The sequence below is a fragment of the Penicillium lagena genome (assembly GCF_028827675.1).
Source record: "Penicillium lagena strain IBT 129212 chromosome Unknown utg000006l_segment0_segment0, whole genome shotgun sequence".
NCBI classification, from domain to species: Eukaryota; Fungi; Ascomycota; class Eurotiomycetes; order Eurotiales; family Aspergillaceae; genus Penicillium; species Penicillium lagena.
In genome coordinates, this window is record NW_026623227.1 from 294611 (window position 1) to 313500 (window position 18890).

The following is an 18890-nucleotide window of genomic DNA, read 5'->3' on the forward strand; positions in this document are numbered from 1 at the left end:
GTCGATCAGGAGGGACATTGTCGGGAGTAAGTGACTGGTCAGTTATCACCCGCGACCGGTCAGATCCTCAGCTGATACCTAGAATAAATGAAACCAATAGTCCGAGTGGATTCATTCCCGAATACCTGTTCCTCGATAGTCCCTCATAACACTCCCGGTGGAGGTCCGACCAACCAAACCACATCCGCTTGCATCATCACATCACCACTTGGCTCCACCCGTTATCATCCATCACCTTATCTGGTCTGACTGGACGCTTCTGTCCTCCTTGTTCTTGTTTCTCGTCTCTTTTTTTTTTAACTGTGTTGTCTCTCCTATTCTTTTGACACAGTGCCTCCCTGACCGGATCCTCTGAAGCCAGGGAGCCCGCCATCTCCCTGCGGTCACCCTCGATCGCCCACCATGGCCTTCCGCGTCCCAACCCAACTGCCTCGTCGCAGGACCTCCTACTCGACTCCCCAACCTCCTCCAACCCTCGAGATCCCTTCAACCTCTGCGGAACAGCCTGACGACGAAACAACCCAATGGGTGCTGTTCTCCCCGACCGCTCGCACCCATACGACCTCAACGGATCACACGCGCACTGCGGGGGGCTCACGGCTGAGCGATTTTGGCTCCTTCGACACAGCCACACGCTCTGCACCTGGGAACGACGAGCCAGAAAATGCCCTGGACGAACCACTTGACGAGGATGGTACCGAACTCGACAGCCTGGACGATGGTCTGCCGGCCTTTCGGGCCCCCTCGCTGCCCCCGTCTTCCCCCAACCGCTTCGACCAAGGGCCACCGGCGATGCTTCCAGCCCATGATGGGCTGGGCAGTTTCCAGGCATCCAGCCAGCAGGTCCAGGACCAGCTGTGGCAGCATGAGATGCACAATCCCCAACGAAGGTCACATGACCAACTACATCATCGCCGTCATTCCAGCGTGCAGCGACATCTGGACACCGTCGACGAGGGCGAGGCTGATGTCGAGCGGCAGCGATGGCAGCGGATTGAGCAATGGCGCATGGATCAGAGCCGGGCTCTGATGCAGGAGATCGAACGTGAGACTCATCGTCGGCAGAGTAGCCGGACCAGTGGGTCGAGTATGCGTCGCTCGCAAGGCAGTGTGTCTGAATCCCCCTCCGCGGTGGTTGCCTCTCCAGGGCTTGTGGCTGAAACCGATGAGTCGTTCTGGCGGCGCATCACCCGGAAAGTCATTCGTGATCTTATCGGGATTGACGATTCACTACTTTCTGTCATCTTTGGTGAATCATTACCTGAGGAAGACCAGACTCATGGTGGTGGCATCCCGGGCCAGACTCGGCAGGAACGGCTGGATATGGAGACGGTGCTCGCTTGTGAAACGGGCCCCGAACACGAGGATCCGCCGCTGTGGCAGAGCCGTGTGCTTCAACGCATTGCTCACGAGCTGGGAGTGCTGGTACACCAGCTCTGCGACCACCCAGGGGCATTTACAACGTACCTTAACATGACGAGGGATATCCGCGCTGAATACGCTGGCATGCCTCTCAATCGATTGGCAGATAGCACCACCACCCAGACTGCAAGTGAATCCATGGCTCCAACTTCAACAAACACCGCGGCCGGCGACTCCATGCCCTCCCCACACTTCATGCCCACGCTCCATGATCCAAACCGCGAACACGCCGCCGAGTGGGGCATTGAAGAAGACGACCCCACAACGACCGACCCACTCTCCGAGTCCACACGCGTGCATCAGGAACAAGAGTACTGGGAGCGTGGTCTCGATGTCATGATGGTCTTCCGATATCTTCGAAACCGCTTCAGTCGGCGTGGCTACATGTCCGACGCGCATTCATCCTCCGCAGCCCGTCACCCTTCTCTACAAGACGCGTCCCGCCGCGCTGCTATCATCCGCCAGCATCATCCGCTCGTCGCTCGCGCACACACTCGGTCTCAGACACAAACCCGTCGCACTCATCTATCCGGCGCCGTTGGCGTCTCATCACCTCTACTGCGGCCACATCTGCGTAGACCCAGTTCCAGCTGCGCCAGCCAGAGCAAAATATCAGCTATCTCCAGTCGACGGACCTTGACTGGGTCCAGCCGCAATTACTGGGACATCGGTGGCAGTGTTGATAGCGGCAGTGCCATCGGTGTCGGTGCAGGCTTGGGAGCGTGGGGCGAGGCATAGATTTCTTTGTGGATATGCATATGGAATCACCGGAGTTGACGAGTTGGTGGGGAGGCATCGTCAGTCATATATACGGTCTCGCGACGTGACATGAGAATAGGTGATATAGGTGTGGCATTTACGATCTGTTCTGGCTAATGGGTCCAGCGACTTTTACGACTTGGGTGATATTTGCGTTTCTGGAGTCTGTGGTTATGTCTCTTTTTGGTTTATTTGCTCTTGATATATATCTCACACAGCCTGACCACTATACTACATACAAGCATATAGCCATACATACTACATATCAGGAAAGCCATACCTAGCGTGATTGCTTGTTACCACTGTGCATTGTCACCCTATACTAACCCAGCCTAGAATCGATGTCTATTCCTGCCCAAGATCCCTTGACCGCAGCTTTTTCCTCGGCACAGCACATCCCTTCTCCGGCTCCGGTCCCCTTCCCCGCCTATCTCCATCGGTCCTACTCTTCAATTCACTGACAGAAGTAGTAGCTACTCAGGACAAGTCGTGCATTCACCTGATTCCACGAAAGACGGATTATTTCAAGGTTGTCGAAACTAAATAGACCAGCAATAATGTAGAGTCCTCTGTCTGCTAATTACCTACTACAAAGAAATGTTCACTCAAGATACAATACTTCGCATTTCATTAATATTGCCATTGTCCTCTTATTGTTGATACGATGGATATATAAATATACTTTAGGTATGAATAGCAAAATCATTTGTGCATATATAAACTCTCTTTTTCTTCGGTATGTACATTCCATCTTGCAAACTTGGTCGACTGTATAAGTGGCCATGCTGTACTATTTGCGATTCAATATCAAGACGTTGGTCCTCCAATAGTGATAGTCAGAAGAGTAGGATTCGGATCATTGAGCAGACCAGAAGCATTTGGCGCGCCATCAGGGGTCACGTCATCATAAGCGAATGCATATCCCTTCCCGTCCGCCTCATACTGGTGCACAATCTTGCTGTAGTAGTTGGTCGGTGTTGTCGTGTAGTAAGAACTCGAGTCGCTCGGTTGGATATTTCCCCCGCTAACTAAAAATGATGACCTGTCAAATGCGGCGCAGAGACGAGGAACAACAGCGGCGTGCACGGCATTGTCACCTGACTCAATTGCAAATGGCCCACTGTTGCAACCAAAGATATCGCTGGCGGCTGGCTGTGCATAGCCTCGATTGTCCCCGTCGCAGTTCAATGTACCGCTTGACACTGTACAATTTACTAGGCCCGCTGCAGCCTGAGTATCAATTGTCAGGGGTGTAGTCTCGTATTGAGACCAGACTTCAGAGATGTAGCTCGTCCAGTAGGAATCAAAAGCGTCCGGTTCTAGACTTATATAGTCGTAGGGAGCAATAACGCGAAGGATGTTGCCGCTACTATCAGTCATGCAGAGCTCGTTCCAGGGCTGACCATCTGAAGATGCCTGTGCAGTTAAGGCGCTGCAGATGGATGATAATGCATCTGCTGTTACACCCAGAGCTGTTTGGGTGCCATCACTACCCTCAACCTCGATACCGAGCGGGAAACCAACGAAGTCGACATAGCTTATATTGACCGTAACGCCGTCCTCATCCGTCGTGAGCTCGACGAAGCCCCAGTTGACGTTTGCACTAGGATCATCCGGGTTGACTGCAGATGGCTCAACCAGAGATAGAACACCAGTGGCAGCTATCACAGTCCAGAATGTCAGGTCACCATCTGCGACCCAGACGCGACCTGATGAGAAATAGCTCGGAAGGGTAAACGAAGTAGTTGTTCCATAAGCACCAATAGGGATGGCAATGTCTTCCGTGATTTCTTGGGGAGTTGTGGAGCTACCATCTGCTGATGGAGTATACCAACTTCCACTAGATGTAAGGCAGACAATGTCCCCATTGGAATCGAGTCCAGTGACATAGACGTTGATGGTATCACTTTGAAAATTGTTGTACACAGAGACTGACAGCTGCTCAGCATCTCCAGCTGACAGAACCTTATTAGGTCCGTTGGTGGAAATTGTCTCGTTAAGCGTATCTTGCGACGTGATAACAACATCATTCGCACCACCGGGGTGGACAACGATAGGAATGGCCAAAGTATGACCTATAAGTGCGGCAATTGTTGCGACCCCAAGTCTTTTGAAGATACCCATTGTAATTGATGGTTGGGGCAATGCACCACAGACCAAAGAATTGGAAAGCAGAAGAGAGTGGTAATGTTGGTAAAAACCAAGTCTGCATGCATGTAGACTTCAAGTTTGCTAGATCATGGGGTTTTATATAGGGATTCATTGAGCGGTCGAACCTTGCCTTCTTCATTCCACGTTGCACTTAAAATCTTGCTAATTCCTGTGGCGTTCAGTTTCTAGGGTTTAAGTTCGAAATCACACGCATATAATGCCACCTAGGGAGCGATTGCGACTATATGGGATCGGAGATGACGCTAGATCAAGCACGGAGAAGCGGACCATTGGTATATTTACACAAGCATTTCAGAAGCTATCTTCATCGCCACTTTCGTCGCCGCTTGGCATGAACTCTGGATGGCCACGCTTCGCATTTGACACCTCCGGGGGGGCTGCGGAGCAACATTCCTGGGGAGAATTGTTAACGGGAGCAACATACCCGCCCCAAAGTCAGACCGCCAATAGCTGCGACTGTTTGGGGTTTTGCGCTGTTTGGGGTCTTACTCGGGGGTGCGACTTGGGGGCGAGTATACTATGAAATACCATTAGCGTTAGGTACGCATCAAGTAGATGTGACTCAAGCCGTGATCAACTGAAATGACAATCCTTCAGAATTGCCTGAGTTCTGCACAGAGAAAGTATGTTTGCATGCGGCATTTTCGTGCGGGAAGAAAATTGTTGCCAGGCCTCCCTCTAGTGCCTGTTTGACGTTAATTATTGAAAGAAGCTAAAAGACTGCTATGAGGCTGAGATCCACAATACCGCCCATAAGGTAGAAATTGAATACCGATTTGCTTACGCCGATCTCATCGGCACATCATAATCAGACCTAGGAAGCGGGGGAGTAAATCCGGACCAAGTCCTTTTCTAGACCGTTTCTTCATCCAGGGCTAGTCAGCCAAGGAAACAGCAGGTTGTTTTGAACCGGCATCGCGGGATTTAGGAAACTGAACCCTAAGTGCGATTTGTCTTGTCCGCGCCTAGATTGTTGATTTCTCCGTGCATAGTCGCATTGTTGACTTTTCCATGCATAGGCCTAGGCTGATCACTTCTTCGCGCATAGGTCTAGACTTTTATTTCTCCGTGCATAGTCGCATTGTCCCATAGCGTGGGAAATTGGTGGGGAAGGTGGAGACACTGCCGGCCATTTATTCTTCCCCCTGACGAATGCGCTTGTAGCTGCAGGAACAAGTTGTAACCAAGCATCGGTAGCCTGTCAGCACTAACATGTGCAGTCCTGATGTATTATCAACTCCCTAGCGGTTGTTTTCGGGACTACGCGTTAGCGCCAACATTGAAGGTGAGGTTCTAGCAAATCAAGGCATTTTGGTTTAAGGGTTTCAGAGGTTTCCAAAATCAGCCATGCTCCCGGCTTTCACAAAATTAGCGATCCTCGGAGCCATGCGGGTTTACTATTAACTAGTAACTAAGTTATTGCTAACAAGAAGGATCTTGCTGACTACTCTCTCTATACTTAACTTAAGTTAGTTACGTTAACTTACTGACTAACTTAGCTAATTACATAACTGTTTACTTCCTAGTCAAGTGTGGCGTGTGAATTTGTTTGGGGGCGAGAGGCGCAGACAGGCCCCCCTCCCCAAAAAAGACGCCACGGGCGCTTTTGTGCACATTTTCATCGATAGTGATCTGCTCACTGAGCATCACCTTCTGCTTATCTGAGCAGCCTGATCTAGTTAGCGGCCAGAACTTCCTGACTCGGTGTGGATCATTCGGAGGGACACTGCTGACGATCCGACCTTTGCTTATTCAGTACCTTGACTGAACGCCCCCAGCCCACAATGACACGCAAGACGGCAAAGACCAACTCAAAGAATGGCTGCGTTACTTGCAAGTAAGCAATCCTCGAAAAATATTGGTTTGTTATCTAAAATTCCCAAAGGATTCGACACGTTAAATGCGGGGAGGAAAGGCCAACCTGTGTGCAATGCACGAGCACCGGACGAAAGTGCGATGGCTATGTGGATGCATCGCAGAGACAGCTACGTCGACGCCGTGAAGGACCTAGTCTCCCACTTAAGGTGTCTCCTGAGTCTCGGCTAGTTCTCGTACCTGGCACACGACAGGAGCGTGACTTTCTCAACATGTTCTCTACTGAGACCTGCCACTCTCTATCCGGGCTCTTCCACTCCGATTTATGGCTTTATTATATCCCCCAGCTCAGCCAGACTCAACCGGCTATTCGTCATGCGGTTGCGGCTGTCAGCGCCGCCCACAAGTGCCTCTTGGCGCCTGTGACCGAAACCGAAAAGACTTCCAACTTCGCACTGGAACAATATAACAAGGCGATCCGTGCCCTGTTGGACAGCAGTCACCCACGTTTCAGTAATTTGGATCTTACATTGATCACTTGCGCTCTGTTCGTCTGTCTTGAAACTGTTACCGGCAATAATCCTCAAGCGATGGATCATGCCCAAGCAGGACTCCGCATCCTGGCTCGACGGCAAGGCACACCTGGCGCTCCAGACCCTGAATTCCCAATAAGCGACGGTATCAATAGAGAGCTATCCGACCTTTTTTCTTTGTTGAATATCGAGTGCAGTACCCGCGGTCGAAAGATGATTCCCTACAAAGCTCATATGGAGCAACCAACTCAGTCGGACAAAATCAAGTTCACCACCATACTACAAGCAAGAAGAGCTCTGGTACACATAACGACTCCATCCTTCCAGCTTGTTCAGCGCATAACGTCCTTACCACAAAACGTCTCGGGGCTCGAGCAGCAAGAGCGCTTCCAAGAACAACAAAGGCTGAGGAAAGAACACAATGAATGGTGGATAGCATTCCAACAACTCCAAAAACGCCGACCAAAATCCCGAGCAGGAGCATCAACAGACCCGCGTGCACCTCTGGTCCTTATAGTCCAACACCATGCCACAGCTATCTTGAATGAAACTCTCCTACGCCAGGACGAGATGATCTATGACAATTTTGTTTCCGAGTTCGAAGAAATGGTCGAAGCAGCGGAGAAAATCTCAGAGCTTTCCCCAAAGAACGGCTACAGGCAGACATATAACCTGGAGCCTTACGTTGGTCTTTCCCTATACTGGGCAGCCAGAAAATGCCGCCATCCTTTAATAAGGCGGAGAGCTGCAGCAGTCATCAGAGCATCTCCACAGTTGGATTCTATGCATGACTTAGAGGTGCTTTACCATACCGCGATATATAACATCGAAAGGGAAGAAGCTTCTGTGGCACATCTTCCTGTGGAACACAGAGTTCCCGAATGTCAAGATCGGTTCTGGGAGACCTTCATGCCCAATGAAAAGCATTCCAACCCTTGCCAGATAATTTTCGTTCGCAAAGAGGGCGCGGAGAGTGATTATAAGATGGAGGAAGATTATGTACATTGGTAAATCATAATCAGTCACTTGCACGCTGTATATTTTGTTAGGGGTTTGGATATTGTAGGACACTTCTTTTGGGCTAAAAAATGTTTGTAAAGGTAAGAATGGGAGCTGTTCCGGAAAAATTATAGACATGTGCTCTCATATCTGAAGCTTGTGCCGAAAAATACCACTATTCTAAGAACAGTTCTATTGAGTACACGAGCGATGATCCTTTATCCCCACTGATGAGATTCTCAAAATCAACTAACATGTTATACCAATAAAAGGAGTGCTGTCTAGACACAAAAATACGATCAGAGAATAAATGTCAAAACTCCAAGGACGCTAGGGCAAGATTTCACGTTTTATTCACTAAGACGAATCTAATTTCACACTACAATCACTGTGCCTTGAATGATGCTATGCGAACTATCATTTAACCAATTCAGGACAAGTTATATCCCCCAAATTCCCAACGGATTGACATCAGAGTCATTCTGTGTTCGCTGTAGCTTCTTCACCCTTTTGACAAGAGCTCCAACAGAGATCGGCCCAATGAGTGTACAAATTGAGATCGCCCAGAGTATCACCAAGTAAATCTCGCCGAAGTCTTCGGAGGATTCGCTGGAGAATATCCCCTTACTCTGACCGAGTGAAGCAATGAGATATCCAACCTCCCCTCGGGCAACCATTGCAAGCCCTAGAATGGAAGGTGGATATAACGATTTTGGCTTGGGAGGGAGAGAGGCAGAAGGACCCTCATTCGGGGCATAATTTTCAGATGCGGAAGGTAATTCAAATTGACCAGGGGACCCAGCTGGCGACATTATTATCGCGCCCCTATCCTGCTGATCGGCATTGTTATTTTGTGGGTCGGTTGTGTGGCCCCTGAACGATTGACGTTGCTTTGCTGGATGCGTTGTTTTTCTCTTCTGTTTCCTTTTGGTAGATATGCGGGAGGCGCAGAAGAAATAAACATAGGAAAATGGTTTCGTGGCCCTCGACATCAGGTTCAAGGTTGGACGTAGTGAGAAGCGAACAAGCCATAACCCAGTGACCAGCTTGCCGAATACCATTAGAATAGCGTAGATAATGCCACGCCATACAACTCTGCCTTGGAACATTTGAGTGATGGGAATAGCGAATCCAATTGATGCCTGATTAATGTATTAGTATGAGCAGCGAAACAGTGAGAAGTAAGACTCACAAAAAAGAAAGGAACAAGAATTCGGTTAACGGGCTCCCTGTAGTATTTCTGATACACCATTTCCCCTGTTGGTCCCTTGCCCTGATCCGGAATGTGCTGGAACGCGGTCGATGCAGTGGAGGGCATATGGGCACATTGCTCTGCACGGTTTCTCGTGGAGGCTCCTCGAGATATAGAAGGTTTGGGATGTTGATGACTTGGGGTTCTTGAGCTTGGCTGGGTAGAACTGGGAACCGGAGAGATATTTTGCGTGTTTGAGTCTACAACCAGCTCATCGAACCAGGAGACGATAACCCCGACCAGATAAGCAGCAAAGAGGCTCGAGGTTCCCGCATATGTGGCACCAGCGACAGTTCCAATTAGAAGACATGTCTGCGCAAAGAAGGCAAACTGCACGGTTCCCGTAAAACCAGGCAGTTGGTTTTTGGCGGCAAGCACTTTCTTGAAAACCGGCTTCAGACAGAAAGAACACAAAAGGAAGAGACCAAGGGCAAATCCAACAGAGACAAGTATAGGCCGAATGACAGTGAGAGGGCCAAATGACGAAACGCCCCCACCAAAATTCGAGACGATCTGGACCATTACGAGCCCAACAACGTCGTCTAACATGGCAGCGCTAGTAGTGACAGTACCCAGACGTGTGGCGATCAAATCTGTTGATGACAGAATTGTGAACGTAGTTCCAAGACTGGTAGCACTGAGAGCTGCACCAGCAGCGAAGGACTGGAGAGAGCTCGCCGATACAAGATCCTTCAGGACGAAGGATAAAGCCATCGGGGTGCCGATCCCCGTGATTGCGACACATATAGAAAGAGAAAGGTTTGCTCTCACAGACTTAATTGATGTTGAAAGGCCACCTGTCGAGATCGGATCAGAAATCAGTATATTGACTTGGGAATGCTAAACTCACCTTCATACACCAGCATGATTAGCCCGAGGTAACCCAGCTGTTGGACGATGGTCTCTGTCGGACTATCCAGCCACTTCGCTCCAGGCGATCCCCAGAGAATACCGACGAACAGCTGACCAACAAGGCCACAGTAGATGAACTTGTTGAGGCAGACATTGATAAGGTTCAAGGCGAGGAGGAACCCCGTTAGATTGAGTACAGTGGCAATAGCTGGTTCGTGGTAAGCAAAAGCGGAACCCGATGGGCCGCTAACCATTGTGCGTCTTTGGTTGAACGTGAGGGACGAGCTATCTATTCGAATAAGCTATCCAATAATAAAGCAAGGTGTAAGTGCGAGGATAGGAATGGCGGTTTGTCAAAAAAAGAACGTCACTGGTATAACTAAGCGGCGGATGTGTGATGAGTAAAAAAACAAACCAATCAAACCTCGACAAACGATCTTGGCGCTCTTTGCAAAGCGTCGAGATATTTTACCAAGACAACAGTAGGTCCATTTTGAATGGAGCAGTCCGAATCATGACATGATTTTAAGCCCAAATTAAAGCACGTCAATGGGTATCGTTCTAGGATTGGCTCTCAAGACGCAACTGGAGATATTTGGAAGATGATCCCGACGAAGGATTTGATTTTTTTTTCTCAAATAATGTATCGGTGTGGTTGAAAAGACCTCTCCACTGCCCAGGCATCTTCTATTGAGCTTTTTCCCAAGGCGTATGAGATAAAAGATATGTGGGTTTTCTATGTCATACTTAAGCCAGGGCTCGACAAACTTTCGAGGTCAAACTCCTCGTGTTTAACAAAGCCCCCGAAGCCTCCCGTGTAATCAGAAGGCGTTCCAATATCGGCCATCTAAGGCAAGTATGTGTTAATGCCAGGGAAGTGACGGCTCTGATACGATGGGTCCACGAGAGAAGGGCTGTAGGATTCGTGTATCAATCCAAGGCGACCGCAATAATTCTTGAAATTAAGCAAAGAATTTCTGTCAAGCCTACTATTTACCAAGCGTTAAAACATTTTCACCATGTGTATCTCACTCTCTCCTAAAGAAGGATCACCTATTAAGCTACTTCAGGTCATCCTGAAGTCTAAGCCTCATGAGCTGATAGGAGATTTGTATAGCGAGATCGGGCTGAAAGGGAAATATCTCAATAACTAAACAAAACACGATAGTTCAATTACACCACAACGCTAGGTGACGGTAAATCGGGCGCCGAAAATGGCTACCTTGGACGCCATTTTTGGCGCCCTTTTTACCGGATTCTTAGTCAAACTCATTAGTCATGTGATACGATGGAACTGGGTGCTCAGTGATTTGCTCAGCCTTTGCTCAGGGTGCTCAGAGCAGACGATCAGAGATGACGTGTGTTCTTTCTATCTCTGATCCGCTTGTAGCCGCTCTCAGTAAGAAAAAAGAACTGTCATTTTTTTGCGCACAGGTCTTGCGAAAGTCACTTCCTGTAGTACTTAAGGGCCTCTCACCCCCCGTCAACAATAGACTTTGCGCAAAATAGCTCGCCTGCAACCGCTATTACCAAATTACTTCTGCAGAGTCTTTCCGGGTGACTGTCCTTACCGTGTCTTATTCCATCCAATCTCGTTTCCTTGATCTGTCCTTCTTTTCTCCTTGGTTTCTGTACCCAGTTGCTTCCCAAGCTTATGATTGCCTTAAATCATTACGTTTCCACAAAGCCGAAGAAGCAAGCGCCTAGCCCGGATTATTATCGCCGTCGCCGCCAGCGATTAGAGCAAGGCATTATTCAAAAAAGACATGCTGTCTCGACTAAAAACAACATCGACCTCATCAAGACAAAATGGACCAGGTAGATGATTATCACACATTCATTTCTAACCTTGTATTAACAAAATCTCAGGCATTGCGTCTATCTAGGAGAATATCCTTTAAAATTTCTTGCAGCAGCGCGTAAGGAGGACGTCATGATATTTCTGGAGTGGATATTGGATAATTTCAGAATAAAGAAGTTCAGCAGCTTGCACCAAAATTGGAGGCTATGGTGTCAGCTCTATCGCAAAGCTGTGGGACGTAGCCTTAATGTGAAGAGCTGCCAGGATATCAATGATGTGGGTTACTCTTGCTTTCTTATGTCTTAGAAATTCTAACAAAAAGGCGGAAGTATATGAAAGCAAACTTGGTCCCACGTTATGAACTCGACTTGTCTGTCGGAGAGAAACCCGTCATGAACGTCGATGATCTATATATTGTTCTTCACCACCACTAGACGAAAAATAGAACACCTTACCCCGATAGCCGGCAAATTATCTAGCTGGCCTTCCTTCTACTCGTGTCTGCTTATACCGGAAGTCGACCAGGAGCGCTGGTTTACGTCGACAAGAACGAGCGAACTAATGTATAGCACTTCTTTAACAATGCTATCGATGGTGAGGAAGGTCATCATGAAGAAGATTGGGATCTCAGGGCGGACGATCTCAAAGCTCTATGCTATGGCCAGATCAGCTTGATTCTGCTGCCCAATCCTGGTGGTGCCCATGATCATCTTCTGATGGAAGTCGATTTGAAACATACTAAGGGCCACAATAAAAAAACCTAAAAGGTAACGAACTCATTGCTCGCTTGAGCTTCCCTAAGCTGACAGTAGCTGAAGAATAATATTTTTGATGTCGGAGGTAAAGCAACCGATGTTCGATGTCATAATTCTTGTGCTTGCAATGGCACTTCTTGACCACGCATTTTCATCAAACATTCGTTCTGTCGAAGATATTTTCAGTAATCGTGTGACCCCACCGCGCCGCTCAGTGGAACTGAAATTCAAACAAGAGATGCTCAACGTACCTATTTGTCGTCAGCCTGTTTCGACCGCTGCCGGGATGAGTACTCACAGCATGAAGCCTCTCAAGTACCATACCTATCTTTATTTTCTTGAGCGGCTAAGCTTAGCTGTTGGGATGATTCGGGCTCTAAGTTCGGTTAAGAAGTGACAAAAGACACATGTACGTACATTGATATATAGTTGTTGTATGCTGCATATCGTTCGCGAGGGGTCAGCGTAAATGAATTATACATACATACAACCGGACTGTATTTTCCGAAAGCACTGTATCTATTTGCAAATGTGTGAAGGGTTGAATCTATTTGAGATGCCGACTGGAGAGGCCAATTGCCATTTACTAACAGCGTGGAGAGGAGAGATATCTAGGTGCGCGAAGTCGATAAATAATAAGTGTGATTCGCGTGCTTACACAGTATCAGACAGCGGCCCTGGCCCGTTACAAGACGGCAGCAAATCGGGCGTTAAAAATGGTTGGCTGCCTTGAACGCCATACCGATGCCCTTTTTTGAGGATCTTACCAATCCACAAGTGATGTGGTACGGTTGGAGTATGTGCTTCTCTCCTACGTATATTTACGTACTTAGCGATCTAGAGTAGGTAAATTGGGTAAAGGTAGGGGCCCGAAATCTTAGGGGCCGAAATCTATGGTAGAAGGAAGGGGCCGAAACCTTAGGAGCAGGAATTTGTGGTAGAAAGGAAGGGGCTAGGCAGAAAACGAGCGGCCCCTTAACGGAACGATGATTTATAATTGGTGTACAACCCCGCAAGACCCATTCGAAGGAAGAAGGCTAAAACTTCCTAAATCCTTCAATGATCGAATCAAGTAGTAACCAGATTAGAGCTCCCCTATTAATAGCTCAACTAATTTTGAGCCTTATTCAACGAAAACCAAAGAACGGATATATTATGTATATAAAGGTGTAAAGCCCCTCAAGACGAGAATTACAACATTATCAATAATACTCTTCATCCACCGCAATATCACTACGTACCGGCACACCTCTAAACTACCAAAATGCAGCTCCAGACCTCTGCAAACCTCGCAATCTTTCTAGCTACTATAGCCTACGCCGCACCCCCCACCGGGCCGCCAAAATCACTGCAAGAGATTCAATCAACGACTGCGGCGCATCCACCTTTGTCGACCAGACTACTGGTGGTTCTCCCACCGTCTCCGACTGCCAACAAATGATAGACAATATCGCCGACGGCGGATCATGGGAAGTCCCCGATACGGCCCAAAGACAGCTAGTCCAATACGGCACCTGTGCGTTCGGCGCCCAGCAGGATTCGGATGGAGGGATTATATATGTCGGTAATTCGGATATCATTGACCTAGTCACCACTGCTATCGATCTTTTCCAGTGGGAGGGACTGGTAGGTGCCACGGGTGATATGCCCTGTAATATTGTAGGGGCTAGCACTTCGAACACTACGTGGGGTCTTTACTACAATAATTAGGTAGTGAGGCCGGTCACTGTCTATGTTATTCTGTTTGTGCGTTACAGACAAGGCATCAGCCTGACTGATTGTCAGGACTCCTGTATTTATTCAACTATATATCAAGAAAGGCTGGACTCAGCAAAGAACCCATCCTGACCCCGGCGTACCTAGGTATTGGAGTGAACGATGAAGCATTCTCTGCCCGTCGGCTATACTGTACTGTATCATGGATTAACATTCAACTTTAAGCTAAATTTTATAGAATATTGTAATAAAAAAACTGTTTAAAATGAAGATTCTTCTTACCCTGAAAGTGACATGATGAGTTCTATTCTGCTCATAATAGTAATTGGCTCCCTCCGATGAGAGTATCATCATCGAAATGATTAATAGCTCTCACTCGTTTAGTCGAACTATTAAAGTATCAAAGCGACCCTGCAAAGTAAAGAATTTTCCAGTTAATCGTCTACGGAAAAAAATTGTGTCACATTTTCATATCTCTGGCCACGCGTACAGTTTGAACAGCTGAGCCAGGTTCACGATGACATAAATAATGCACAGTCAATTTATAGAAACGACTTAATTTTTATGGCAGACGAAAAACTCAATAAGAACAAGATACTGTTGAAAGAGGTACAGCTTCAACCAAGAAAATGCAAGGGGTAATATCGCCAGCGATTTAGTCCCGTATGTCAATCTGGAAATCATAATGTTCTTTTAGTCCACCTCTTTGAACTTTATTCACTAAAATCTCTTCGCGGTAAACATGGTAATGTGCAAGAGCCTTGGCTTCCATGGCTATCTTGCCTTGACCGCTGAGTTTATCCCAGCCTTTGCGTTTAAACAGATCTTCGAGATACTTGGACCGGCTGAATGTAGACTGTTCATCTGTGTCTTGTCCATTTGCAGAAACCTCGTTACTTGATCGTTGTTAATCACCAGAATCCTGCTTCACAAAGAGCTGTGCGTCGCTATCATCGTCCTCCTGTTTTGTCTGCACCTGTGGAGGTGAGCTTGCATCATCGAATCTGACATTCTTTGATGTCGAGTTGGACTTTCTAGGATTTAAAGAGTGGCCCTGCGTAGATCTTCCGAAATCAGGAATGCGAGTAGAGTTTTGGGGATCCCGCACCCTGTCAACACTTCTTCCGACATTTCTCTCTCCGTCGTACAAATCGAGTGGAGATGTTGACGGTTCACGGTCGGGACTATCTCTTCCGACTTTGCTCTGCCAAAGAATGTATCGCTGCTCTTGCATTTTCCAAGCTTCGTTGAAGAAAAAGTTTGCCGTTTTCTTACCAATAAGAGTGGCAAGGTCGGAAAATGGAATCCAGGAGGTACTTTTGGAGTACTCACTCTCAGACACCATATGCATGTGCTCTTTGTCAATCCTTTCCACTTCACTTTCACGTACGAGATAGGAGCCGTCAGGTTTTTTGCTAATTGCTCGAAATCATCGCTAAAAAGTCTTTTATATATGTAGTTCACCGCTTTAGTGTACCATTTGACCTTACCGCTGTGTCGTTAACTGAAATTTTCTTGGGAAGGGCAGAGGAACTAGACAAGCTTTGGCAATAGTTACAGCCGACATGATCCCAGTCCTGGAAGGTTGCGATCCTTCATGGAATTGGAGGGATACGAAAGACGCAGCTAGCGATCCGCTTCGCACGAGACCACAAACACGATTGGTCAGCCAGTAATTGATTAGTATCAGCAGTGTGAAATTTGCTTATCTAGCGAAGTACACCACACCTGTAAACCACATGGAGAATCTTCTATGTCTGACAGGCTCGGTGTGACTGCCGATCTCTTTCTAGCGCTGATATATCCAAGAGAAGCCATTTGAAACTCTTGAACAGAGTAAGGTGAGGCCCACTGAGGAAAATCTTTCCAGCGGTTCTACATTTCAGACGGTGGCTAAGAAGAATCTTCCTCTGGGGCTGCCTGGTCCTGTAATTCAGTCGGGGATGTCACAATCACTCGCTAGTCTTCATGAACACCATTTTCGGCAAGGTGTTTTACGGCTTCATCTAGAGTCGGGAAAGATTTATGTTCATTGTCCAGATAGCCTTTGATCAAGCGTTCGACTTCGCTCCTATGCTCAATTAGTCAAGGAACCGTAGAATCGTCTCATCCATATCAATTATTAGGACAGAAATATTCCGGGAGCGGAGGACGTCCTCATGAGATTGCATAGTATTTTTAACAGGCCATGACTGATTTCAGGAGAATCTAGTGTAGAGCTTTCAAGTTGAGAAGAACGTGGAGACAATGTATATTTTGTCGAAGTAAAATATTAGTAGTGAACTCGGTGGCTTATCATACAACAGATGTATCTCTGGCTCACTTATAAAGGCACTAGGTAAATCCCTCATAAGAACTTGTACATATGAACTAGACAAGATAATACCTTTACAGTTTTAGGCTCCACGGATCCTGTGTTTCTGTGACCCTCAGCTTTCAGAACTAGGCTGATAAAGTCTATCTACCCTGGCCCCCACAACTGAAATTCCCGACACAGCCAATCACGGTCTCTAGCCCATTGTGGATCACTATACACAAGGCTGCCATTTAGTGTTTACTCGTAGTCCGCCTTGTTTTCTTATTTTAGGTAACCATATCGGTTACTTCTCTTTTTGCTTTCTTTCCATTGGTTCTATCGCGAATTTCCATCATGAGTCTAATCAACAGTAGGCTTCCTCAAAGATGAGCTGGTATAGCTATTAATAAGAGGGATTGTTGGGATGTTATATAAAATGTCCGCTGTTCGTTCAAACATTTTCAATTTCCTTTGCTTCAGTCTGTTGAACATTATTCTTTCTTTCCTTCTGTCACGATGCAAAAAACCTTCGCGGTTTTATCGGCTCTTTTGCCGTTTGGTCTCGCGGCTTCGTCTAAACTCAACTACTGTTCTTTGTTGGGCCCTGTCTTCCCACCTCCCATCCACCTCTCTGACAGTCCGTACTTTACTGCTGCAACCAAGGATCTCTCGGGTATACTTCAGGATGCCATCTATGGCAACTCGAGCCTGAGCCCTATATTCAAGCCCAACCAAACCTCCTTCACAGTGCAAATCTTTTCTTCCAAAGACGAGTCACCTCTTTTTGAATCCTACTATACTAGTCAGGCAGTCCAGGCGTACAAAGCCGGTGTCAAAAACATAGACGAGAACACTGTATTCCGAATTGGCAGCGCCTCGAAGTTGGTCACCGTTCTGCTGCTTCTGATCGAGAAGGGAGAGTCCGTGTTCAATGAGCCCATAGCCAAATATGTTCCTGAGATACGGGAGGCCATTGCTGCTATGCGTTCTAATACTACACAACAGCAAGACGCAATTGACTTTCTAAGATGGGAGCAGGTGACTATTGGCGAACTTGCAAGCCAGATGTCGGGTGTTCTTCGCGACTGTAAGTTGCTCAGTGGAATACTTTTTGAACTACTATTAACTGAGAATGGGTAGATGGCTTTCTGGACCTTGCGCTTTCAATTCCCAACCCAGCAAGTTCGGGCCTTCCAATTCTCCCCAAGTCAGAAATTCCTCCATGTGGTGCCACTATCGCGTGCAACAGAACCGGTCTGTATATAAAAAGCATCAACACTAATGGTCATGACTGACTTTAGCAGAGTTCTTCCACGGTTTGATGGCTGGGCATCCTGTCGTGCCGGCTGGTTCCACGCCTATTTATTCGAACGCTGCATACCAGATTCTTGCCTATGCATTGGAAACCATGACCGGCCAAAGCTATCAGTCTATACTTTCCAAAGATCTCTTACACCCACTTGGTCTTGAGGGCTTCAGCTATAGTGCACCAAATGCATCGGAGGGCATTATTCCGGATCCAATATATTGGGCACTTAGTGCCGGCGACGAAACACCGTAAGTCAATATTCTAATCCTCTACGTCACACAAAACTGACGACAAACAGAGCTGGTGGTCTCTACTCCTCTGTCAAGGACATGTCAAGCATTGGGCGTGCTATCCTCAACAACACATTGCTCCCAGAAAATATCAAGAGACGGTGGATGAAGCCTGATACGCACACGAGCTCCTTGGAGTTTAGTGTGGGTGCACCGTGGGAGATCTACTCATACATGGAGGACTCGAGAGTGATTGATCTGTACACCAAAGCCGGCGATCTGGGAGGCTACTCATCAATACTTGCTCTTTCTCCTGATCACAACGTCGGCTTCACTATTCTAGCTGCCGGTGTAGGAACTACGGAGGCTGTCGCAGGTCTTTCAGACCTTGTGGCTAACACGCTCCTTCCAGCTTTGGAGGATGTCGGAAAGACAGAAGCCAAAACCAATTTTGGGGGTGTTTACGAGTCGAGCCAGACGAACAGTACTATTTCAATCAGCACCGACAACGGGCCCGGTCTGAAAGTGGACTCTTGGGTCCGGGGTGGTGACAATATGTTAACCGTGCTCTCAGCTATCGAGGAGAGTTCAGTCAATAGTGTCCGTCTCTACCCGACAGGCTTGAACGCCCCAGGCGAGATGTCATTCCGCGCGATTATTCAGGATTTATCAGCTTCGCAAGGCGTCGGTCCTATAACCCGGTCGTGCAACAGCTGGGAGTTGGCAGATGGCAAGGTCTATGGAAACATTGGTATAGACGAGTTCGTCTTCACTGTGGATTCTTGTGGCAAGGGAACGGGACTGTCGCCTCGCGCCTGGCGGGACTACCTCATCCGCATGCATTGAGAGGAATTTGTCCTGCCGGTGATCAAATCTGACACAGTTTATTTATCTCATACTGGGGGAACAATAGCTTAATATGGGATTTGATTATATCTGAGTACTGTTTAGTTCATATCTAACCTAATTCCGAAGTTTA

The 18890-nt window shown here is 47.6% G+C and overlaps 7 protein-coding genes across 7 annotated transcripts; 4 read left to right on the forward strand and 3 right to left on the reverse strand.

Annotated features, from left to right (window-relative positions):
* Positions 1–402: 402 nt before the first annotated feature.
* N7510_008262 (uncharacterized protein) lies at positions 403–2160 on the forward strand (the record flags this gene model as incomplete). Its single annotated transcript, XM_056980187.1, has 1 exon — positions 403–2160. One exon carries the CDS (start codon positions 403–405, stop codon positions 2158–2160), a length of 1758 nt encoding a protein of 585 aa, XP_056830396.1.
* Positions 2161–2988: 828 nt separating this feature from the next.
* On the reverse strand, positions 2989–4305 carry N7510_008263 (glycoside hydrolase family 64 protein; the record flags this gene model as incomplete). The annotated part of the gene is made up of 1 exon (XM_056980188.1): positions 2989–4305. The coding sequence occupies one exon, from the start codon at positions 4303–4305 to the stop codon at positions 2989–2991; it is 1317 nt and encodes a 438-aa protein (XP_056830397.1).
* Positions 4306–6137: 1832 nt separating this feature from the next.
* On the forward strand, positions 6138–7712 carry N7510_008264 (Zn(II)2Cys6 transcription factor domain-containing protein; the record flags this gene model as incomplete). Its single annotated transcript, XM_056980189.1, has 2 exons — positions 6138–6190; positions 6239–7712. 2 exons carry the CDS (start codon positions 6138–6140, stop codon positions 7710–7712), a joined length of 1527 nt encoding a protein of 508 aa, XP_056830398.1.
* A 428-nt stretch (positions 7713–8140) lies between these two features.
* Positions 8141–10058, reverse strand: N7510_008265 (cation:proton antiporter; the record flags this gene model as incomplete). The annotated part of the gene is made up of 3 exons (XM_056980190.1): positions 8141–8842; positions 8893–9749; positions 9803–10058. The coding sequence occupies 3 exons, from the start codon at positions 10056–10058 to the stop codon at positions 8141–8143; spliced, it is 1815 nt and encodes a 604-aa protein (XP_056830399.1).
* A 2429-nt stretch (positions 10059–12487) lies between these two features.
* Positions 12488–14070, forward strand: N7510_008266 (uncharacterized protein; the record flags this gene model as incomplete). Its single annotated transcript, XM_056980191.1, has 2 exons — positions 12488–12650; positions 13631–14070. The coding sequence occupies 2 exons, from the start codon at positions 12488–12490 to the stop codon at positions 14068–14070; spliced, it is 603 nt and encodes a 200-aa protein (XP_056830400.1).
* Positions 14071–14731: 661 nt separating this feature from the next.
* Positions 14732–15421, reverse strand: N7510_008267 (uncharacterized protein; the record flags this gene model as incomplete). Its single annotated transcript, XM_056980192.1, has 2 exons — positions 14732–14940; positions 14992–15421. 2 exons carry the CDS (start codon positions 15419–15421, stop codon positions 14732–14734), a joined length of 639 nt encoding a protein of 212 aa, XP_056830401.1.
* A 1467-nt stretch (positions 15422–16888) lies between these two features.
* Positions 16889–18757, forward strand: N7510_008268 (serine hydrolase domain-containing protein; the record flags this gene model as incomplete). The annotated part of the gene is made up of 4 exons (XM_056980193.1): positions 16889–17459; positions 17513–17626; positions 17677–17929; positions 17980–18757. 4 exons carry the CDS (start codon positions 16889–16891, stop codon positions 18755–18757), a joined length of 1716 nt encoding a protein of 571 aa, XP_056830402.1.
* Positions 18758–18890: the final 133 nt, after the last annotated feature.